Below are 9,484 nucleotides of genomic sequence, written 5' to 3'. Positions count from 1 at the left end.
TGGTTAAACAGTCAACCCCTGCCCCTCCTTCTCCATCCCTCACTTCCAAAAGAAATAGGACAAACAAAACTGTAGCAAGACTTTTTTTTCCTGAGGACCATCTTGATTAGAATGACTTGCAAATAACTATTGAGAAATGAAAATTTGCTGCCTCACTAGTAACAGAGGAGCAGACAGATACAAAAGATGATTACCATATTCTGCTTTTGGCTAGAAAATGAAAAATGCATTTCTATCTCCTTTGCACACAAGCAATCTAGTCTGAAATGTTAACAAAAGGAAAGGTACTACAGAAGAGTGCTTGAGAGTGAAAGAAAGAAATAGCCATCTGGTTGAACCTAGGATTAATGGCTGTTGTCAGAACATTTTTGTCAGTTGCTCCTCATCAAAAAAGGAAATGTAATGAAATTTTCCTAAAATCTCTTTGATTCTGAAATTGTGCATGAGAAAAGTCAGGGATGGGGAGCTAGTACAAGCTTTTCCAGAAGACCTGTTTTAATCATCTCTGTTCTGTCTGCATGAGGAGTTTCATCATCTTTCAGCATCTATAGCCCCAACACTTTTCTAGCACCATGAAAATATATGATACAATTAGAGAGAGGGAAAAATGCATTTATACAAAAGAATAACTAGAGTCTTACACATAATGAAAACTTTCTTGATTTGCTTTGGGTTATGCCGAAAAAGCCTACTTTGAGGCACAGCATTCTTGCAGCCTCAGGTTTGTCCAGATGAAAGGAACATCTTCTGGCAGCTATATGAGCAAATGAGTACCTAGTGATCCATCCTAATTTAGGTTATGTAAAACTTAGTGGGTGTAAGCTGCACATGTGCCTTCTGAAGGCAATGCCTGGATCACACTCCCAATGATTGGCCTGGCTGCCAGCACTCTTCTCCCTCCCACACACCTGTTCTTGTAAAGCTCTGTTGAAGAAAATGGGTGTGACATCACAGAAATGCTGTGCAATGATCTAAGGTGCCTCAAGCAACCATGGCGTTCATCCAGCTATGGTCAAAATGTATTCTTTTCATTTCAGGCACTTTTTCTGGTGTCATCAACACCAATTCTGTTTTTGCAAATATGGTGCAGTGTTTGATGTGGAAAAGAATGTGAACATAGAATTTTGAAACAGATGGGATACTAGTAAGGGCTGTGTCACAGAGAGCAACCATTGTGCTGGAGGTGCCTAAGCAGGCTCTGAGAGAACAGGCTGGCTTGTTCAGGGAAGAGCAGTGGCAGGCACAGACACCTAAACAAGCCCTGCCCAGCCCAGCCCCGCAAACAGCAGCAGTGTGGATAAGAAACCTGAGCTATGTGTTGGGGAGCAGCAAGGGCAGCGCTGCTCTGAAGGGGGCAGTGAGCCAGGAGCTCTGGGTGACAGGCAGGCAAAGGGGACAACTTACTGACAAGGGGCATGCCCCACAATACCCAAAACACAAGCAAGGCAGGTCGACAGTTCAGATCACCGGGCAAGGCTGAGCTCAAGCAGGAAGGCCAAGCCCATAGGCCAGGATCAACAAGGGTACATAGCCAGATGGAAGTGTGGCTGTAACATAGCTCAGGCAAGGACCAAGCACAAGGGACTCAGTTTAAATGCATCTCCTAAAAGGTGGTGGCAGTGTGGGAAGCACCTGGCTTCTTCCAGCTTTCTGTTGAATGGTTGCAAGGCCAGCAGGCGCTGAGGCCCAAAGCTCGAGGCTTGAAGTGCATCTAAGCCAGATGTCTGCATTATATAATTGATCAGCCAAGTCTTCAGGAGACACAGGAAAGTATTGAGGGCACTGACAGTATCCCACTGACTTGGCTAAGAAGTGGTTGCTCTGTCATTTTGACATACCAGGCTGTTTTATTACAGTGGAATTGCAGCATCTATTGTAGTGGGGTGAAATAAAAAAAAAAAAAATGGCTCCAGTTCCTTGCTCCACTGAATGATGGAGTAAGATCTCAAAGGAGAAAAAGCACCAGCTATCTTGTCTTCTTTGCCATGCAGAGACTACTGTCCTTCCTTCAGAGTCCTACTAGCTGCAGTTTTTTGACTTAGTCCTAAATAATGCAATTCTTATCAGATGTTTGGAAAAAATCCCAAGAACATTGATTGAGTGCTATAATACAGTCCTTGTTGCTCAGGATTGCTGGCAGTGCCTCCACTCCAGCAGGTGTCAAGCAAGAGCTGGTAGGTGCTGGGTACCTGCAGAAGAGGTACCTGGTAAGGACACAACAAGTTTTAGTGGGATAGAGAGAGTTACTTTTGGGAGGGAGGAATAGCTACCAGTAAAGGACACGGTTCCAAGGGCTGCATTTCCCATTTTGCATTGTTTTGCCAGAGCACTGCTTGACATACCAAGTACATGTTACAAACCTTCTGGAACCATCTTTCAGAAAACCAGTAAGACAGTTTGATACTACTCAGAAGGTCTGGATTGCACTGGATGCCAGTGCAACCAGTGAGAAAGTGTAATATTTGGTGCAAGTCATCACACTTTTTTGTGACTCAATTCTGACTCTGAACAAGGGAATTTGTGCCTTTATGAAAGTGCTGTGATCTTCCCACAACAGGCACTGTATCGTTTCTCAGATTCTCTATTAAATAACGATCTCTGGCAATAAACAACAGGGCAAAATACAGAAGTACATCAAACAGCCAGAAGCATGGAGAGTCCCAGGTACTTACCACAGTCACTCACACTAGATGGAAGAAAACCAAAGCAGAACTGGGTTACCACAACACACTGCAGTTGGTCCTCCATTCATGTGGCGCTGTTCACTGCAGAGGTTTCAGAGATCCTGCCTTTTTCTTGTTGCACATGTCAACAAGAGTCCTTTCCACATTTCTGGCTAACTTCTCTCTGGACTACTGCATCCATGTAATTCACTAGCATGCTTACACTGCATCCCTTGCTGCCTTTGTCACGCACCTTTGGAAGCCTAAGTTGCACATACCAATGAACTCCGTCCTTTCTTCTTCACTGTTTTTTCTTTTCTTCAAAGATTAAGCATCACTGCCGGGGATTTTTATATGTAGAAGTGAATTGGAGGAAATGTTGATTATTTCCAGGAGTGGTTCATTTGCTATTTCTGCTGAGGGATTCAATGTATGGATTTTCAGGTGGCTTTTTAGAAAAATATTCTCTGAATCAGAAATTACTGTTCATATAGAAGACAGTACATGATGACAATTTCTGGCAATGGCAAACTCAGAAAATAGGAGATCTAATTTTACACATTCTTAAGGATGCTCAGCTCCAGCATAGTTGGAATATCAAGTATCCAGGACTAGCTCTAGGCTCTGTTATTTCTTTGTCATACTTCTGAAGGGAAAAGCTCCGAGGTTTTACAAAGTTGGGAACTTGGTAAGTGGCATTGCTTCCCTTTAACTTCTAGTCCAAAGCTTTTTACTGAGAATTTGTGTAAGTCCACTACTAAGTGCACTTAGATGAGAACTAGAGCTACTGTTCTCAGAAAGCATGACTGGTAAATAGGTAACAAGTAACTTTACACCTTTTTAACTCGATAGAAGCAACTGTTTCATTGTACCAGGGAGCTGAATGGAAATTAACAACCACTGTGGACAGTACTGTACTTCCAGAAGTCTCATCTTATGTGGTTCTGAATTGGCAACCCACCAATTATGGTTTTGTTTTTCAATGTCAAAAAATGTAACAACATAGATGTAGGCATAGATTATTATTTTTTTTATTGCTCTTGTTAAAAAGTCAGTGTATGAACTATGGTACTGTGCTGTAAAAATGCAACATTACTGAGTGATCTAACAGTATGACGTCCATTATGACAAGCTTTTAAACATGAAGTGTAAGCTTCACCATGGATTTCCAAATAAGAAAACCAATCTTAAGAGGTAAATGGATTAATAATAACTGATGTATGTGTAATTTCAATACTAAGTGAATACAAAGTGGACTTGCAAAAACCAAACATATAAAAATCACATCCTGGGTGAATCTCCACTATAACAAAACTCCAGTGCCTATTAACTCAGAGCTTAGGGACTGAAAAAAACTATGGCAATATTCTTAATTCTGAAGCAAACACAAACAGCATATCCATGGGTATTATTGCACAGTGTTGCTTTAACTGGCCTGCAAACTACTTTTACATTAAGGAAAGTGAAACTTACTTTTTTAGATATGTAATCTTATTTGAAAGAGGCATTGCAAAAAGAATGGTGTCCTAATTAGAACTTATATACCCTTTATGAAACAGTTTAAATACATCTGCACACCATGAAGCTCTTGAAATGACTCCACTTCTTCAGAAGAAGTCTTTACATTTCCCAGAGGATAGGTGTGCACAGAGTAGCAAACAAAGGGAAAAGAAAAATGACAGTGGACATTAGTTTCCCAGCAAAAATATGTCTTACATCACATAGTTGATCAGAAATAAATAAGATGAAATTTGAGGAGTCTGAATATAAATCCTTGAATGATCCTGCAAGAGTCACAGGCTTCACCAAATTAATATCAGCATATTTTGTTAGGAATAATGCAATTACTATATACAGTATGTTTATCTGATAATGCTAACTAACAAAACACTAAATTAATAGTAGTTAAACAAGAATATACTAAACCAACATACTTAAAAAAAGGAAGGCAACCCCAGTTATGCATAGTTACATATGATAATGTCCAGCTCCCTGGAGTCTGATGGATTGACACCTTCAAGCATCAGGAAACAGTTTTCTGAGGTGTAAACAACATAATTAACAGAACAGCCAAACTGTAGGGGAATTACACTGTCAAAAATCTCAAGTCACCTGTAAATGTTACCACTGCATAGCTGCAATGGGGCAGTCATCCATTCAAAGGTTTTACACTGACATATTTCTTCAAAAGACCTTCTAAAGGATGTGCTATTTAACATATTGGTGATCCAGACGCAAACAAAAATGTGACAAACCCAAAGCACTTAGGGTTTAGAAGCACTTATTGAAGAATCCATACCATATTTACGGTGAATTGTGTATGACTGCATGCACTAGTAAGTTTCTCCTGTTTACTATTTCTTGCGTGGCATCTTACTCTTCACAGTATTTCTACACACTAAGAAGAGCAGTCTTTTCCCCAAGAAAAGCTTCTCTGACATGGAAAGCCAGCATGCCTGTATCCTGCTTCGCAACAGCAAGGCAGGTACAATGAACACGACAATGTCAAATCCCCATGGATCATGACAAAATGACTCAGTTCTTTCCTTTGTTCTTGCTCAGCTTCTCTGCTCCCTTACAACTGTGCAGGTCAGTCAGCATCCAGTTCTTGTCTAGTAAGCAGAGGCTTCCCATCTGTATCACCTATCTTTTTTCGCATCTCTTCCACAGCTTTCAGCAGAGCTGCTCGCTCCTGCTCAAGAGTGAGAATGGACTGCTTCAGTTTGCCTTCATTGGTCAGTAAAAGCTCTACTGTAGCTTCAAGGTTTTGGATTTTTCCATTAGCCACCTATCAAAGTAAAAAGACAGGAGGGGAGAAAGGATGGGAAGGGAAAAAATGTTAAATTCATGAAGAACTGAAACCATCTTTAAACTATTTTTTGAGATACATTAATACACATAAAATACTTAAGAAATTATGAAAAATTAAACTCAGAATATAATGCAAAGTAATGAAATTAAAAAGTTAGCAAATCTGCAAATTTTATACCAAAGAACTGCAGGTTAAGATAAGCTTCTGTATTGGTCAGTTGGGAGATATTTTTGGCCAGCACTTGTTCCTTTGCAAAACAAAGACAACTCAACACGTCAGCAGCATCCTCATTTCATCTCAACTTTGAGTCCAATGAATACCAGGTTTGAAGATAAAGGAGAAGAAGAGAATTTAGAGCAATGTGTAAACGGAAAACACATTGTGAAAAATTTCAAAAATTCTCCCTCAAAAGGCTGCACATACTGGTATTCTACTTCATGGTGAAACAAAGTATTAGATTTTTCAAACTCATTATGTGAGACCTGCAGGTACTTTGACGACATCAGATACCTGTTTGGAAGTTTCAGCACTGGATAACATTTGGAGACATGAGTACAGGCTGGTCTTTGCTTTCAGGGAAGTATTTGCCTTTCTGATGAGCTCACTACCCATCATGTAATTATGATGGGTTAAAAAGTTCAGCCTTTGGGGAAAAAATATAGACAAATAATACTGACCCACATTATCTGGTGATGCATTTTCCTCCTATCAGCAATGGGTCACCTTCCACACTATGAAACAAAGTGTGATGAAGCCCAACTCCAAGACAAAGGGATTGCTCCAACACTACAGTGTCAAGATAGTTAAGTTCTTGCTGTGACTCTAGCTGCTGACTTGCCAGCCCTCAAGTGGAGATGAGCTTTGTAATAAATTGCTTAAGCTGTCAAGAATATAGGGACAGGAGTGGGTGGAAGATCACAGATCACAGAGTGGATAGGGTTGGAAGGGATCACTAGAGGTCATCCAGTTCCAACCTCCCTGATTAACCATGGTCCCCTAGAGCATGTCACTCAGGACTGTGTCCTGACTGCTTTTGAGTATCTCCAGTGAGGGAGACTCCACAACCCCTCTAGGCCACCTGTGCCAGTGCTCAGTCGAGCACATGTAAAGTTCTTTCTCATGTTAAAGTGGAACTTCCTATGCATCAGTTTCTGCCCATTCCCTCTTTTCCTACTGCTCTGCACCCTTTGAGTGGAGCCTGGCTCCATCCACTTCACACCTTCTCTTCATATCCTGATGACCTGCACCAGGGGCTCCCTGTCTCTCTTGTCTTCAGGAGCCCAGAGCTGGACACAGCACTGCTGATGTGCCTCACCAGGGCTGAGCAGAGGGGCAGGATCACTCCCTCAGCCTGCTGGCAATGCTCTTCCTGGTGCAGCCCAGGACACCATTGCCCTTCTCATCCACACGGGCACACTGCTGGCCATGGACAGCTTGTTGTCCACCAGGACCCACAGGTCCTTCTCCTCAGAGCTGCTCCCCAGCAGGTCAGCCCCAGCCTGTGCTGGTGGTTATTCCTCCCCAGCTGCAGGACCCTGCACTTGCCCTTGCTGAATTTCTGACGGTTCTTCTCTGCCCATCTCTCCAGCCTGCTGAGGCCCTTCTGCAGGGCTGCACAGCACTCTGGGGTATTGGCTGATCTTCCCAGCTTTGTGTCATCACTGACTTGCTGGGGAGGCACCTGCCCCTTCATGCAAGTCCCTGATGGATAAGATAAATAATACCGGGCCCACTACTGAACCTTGAGCAACACTGCTAGTCATAGGCCTCCAACTAGACTCTGTGCCACTGATCACAACCCTTTGAGACCTGTCATTCAGCCAGTTTTCAATCCACCACACTGTCCAGCCCATACCTCCCGAGCTTAAGATCCTTGATATGGGTTTTTATAGGACACCACATCTTAATTATCATCCCAGGAATCCATCTTCCCCTCACTATATTCAACAATTTCCTTCTCTATGTTGCCCAAAACTTTATGAAAATATCTTGCAGAAGAGTGCCTCTCCTTCTGATTTCTCTAAAGCTCAACCTAGAACCTAAAACAGGATCAGATCTCACAGGATCAGAATGCACAGCTGAAGCAAAATTTTTTAGGAGGGGCAATCTAAATCTGTATGATTGACTAGCTTTAGTCAGGATAAAGAACCAATGTCTGAGAAACCTTAACTTCCCTCATCAATTATCTTACAAAGTTTATGTCTTTAACAATAATCAGGAGGTTTGAAATGTCTGCTTCTTGCCCTTGAAGTCCCTTTCTCCATCAAACTTAATGCACAGTCAAAAGTTTTATAGCAAACATCCTGTTATAAAGCAGCCAGAAAGCTGACTTCTTGCTCAGATAATCAGAGAATAAGCCCTTACACAGAACAGGTGCATTGCCTCTGAAAATGCTGCAGACTGAACAGGCATTGAGCATATATTAGAAATTATTGTTTCACATAATGTTTAAATAATCTCGATAATAGTTAAAAAATTATAATAGAAAGTATATCTTTATAAACAAGCTATCCTTTCTCTAACATGTCCCTAAATTGTGACATTGCATTTAGTTGACCTATTTTTGACAGAGTAGTATCGCTGCTGAAATAAAGCAGTGACTGAAAATGTAAAAATGAAGTTGAAAAAGCACTTTTAGTTATCTTCTACAAATATGATTTTAATTACAATAGAAGAGGCACTGTGTTGAATCAACTTTTCATTAACTACAAGTATAACTCTAACCATCGCTCTTTTAGAATTTCTTCTGCATGTAAACTTTGAGGGCTAAACTTAATAAAACTAAAAAAAAAAGTGGCTACCTCTTAAATTCACTAGACCAAACATCAATCCCTCCTGTGATGTGGTGTAGGACAGTCTCTTCTGAAAAGGTGTATAAATTAGAAAATTAGAATGTTAATCATATATGAAATATAAATTGTACCTGCAGTTCTTCCAGGAGATCGAAGTTTTGTTTGCGCAAGCTACTGTTTGCCTTTTCTAATTTATCCAGTCTCTGATTGTCATTTAAAGATGAATCTATAAGCTCATCCTGAAGCACATGGTATTCAACTTCATAAGCTTGCAACTGCTTGGCAATATCCATTTCAAACACCTGTTGTATAAAAAAGTATTATTAGGTGCTATGCAGATCAAAAACATTTCTCTTTCAAGGCTTTAAAATCTATTGATCTAGATCTAGACTTAGATATTTAATCAATGCATACAAAAAAAAGCCTTATTTTTTGGCATTGACATTTCCTATTGGGGAAATGGCAAGCCTGAGTCAGTAGAGTGTGATACATTGGCATTAGATCTGCTTACAAACTTTGCTACTGATTTTCTGCCTGACTTCAGCAAAACTACTTACACTAAAGGTTTCAAGGCTGTGGACTTTGTAGGGTATCCCCTTTTTCAAATTTAATACAGCTCAGTTTGGCATAAACCCTCCTAGTCATACCCAGAATCAGTTGTTAGTTCAGAAAAAGTGTGATCCAAACTCACCAGCAACATTTACAAGTCTAAGGCTAAGTAAAATGAAAGCTTTAAATGAAAACCAGTAGACTTTGCTATCTTTATTTATCATTCTGTAGTATTTTTACAGATTGAAAGAAAATGAAATAATCTATCCTTACACACTTAACAAAAACATTATGTAACATCAAAATAGATTTCTCTTATCATTAACTACAAATCACTGAAATGAATGCTCAGTCTTATCCACGAACATCAAGAAAATCTTTTATTTTAAAAGCAGATAAATAAATTGAGATGCAGTGACCCAAAGGAAAAAACTTATTTTCTTTTCCTTTTTCTAGGTTTTGGCAAGTATCTGCCTTCAAATTATTCATAACTATGACTCCAGTCTCCTCTAGAAGCAGTGAAGAAGGTAGTAAATTAAAAGGACAAGTGTGCCAATCACAGAACACAGAAGAAATAAAAGTTGATTTTTAAAGTGTGTTTGAAAAATAGCCCAAAAAGGGAAGTTCCAGGGTCTTCTTAAACCTCTTGTACTTTATTCTTTTTGAAA

At 40.2% G+C, this 9,484-nt stretch overlaps 1 protein-coding gene across 8 annotated transcripts in view; it reads right to left on the bottom strand.

Annotated features, from left to right (window-relative positions):
* Positions 1-3,670: 3,670 nt before the first annotated feature.
* The window catches only part of TBC1D1 (TBC1 domain family member 1), a 107,902-nt gene continuing 102,088 nt past the window's right edge, over positions 3,671-9,484 (bottom strand). For all 8 annotated transcript variants that reach the window (XM_063401759.1, XM_063401758.1, XM_063401757.1 and 5 more), the window contains 2 exons: positions 8,399-8,569; positions 3,671-5,451 (listed from right to left, as the gene is read on the bottom strand). In XM_063401759.1, coding sequence (XP_063257829.1) covers positions 5,254-5,451; positions 8,399-8,569 — 369 coding nt within the window. In that variant the 3' untranslated portion in view covers positions 3,671-5,253. The remainder of the gene's footprint in view (positions 5,452-8,398; positions 8,570-9,484) is intronic.

This window comes from Prinia subflava, chromosome 7 (assembly GCF_021018805.1).
Source record: "Prinia subflava isolate CZ2003 ecotype Zambia chromosome 7, Cam_Psub_1.2, whole genome shotgun sequence".
In the NCBI taxonomy this organism is placed as follows: Eukaryota; Metazoa; Chordata; class Aves; order Passeriformes; family Cisticolidae; genus Prinia; species Prinia subflava.
This window is presented reverse-complemented; position numbering and strand designations above follow the sequence as displayed.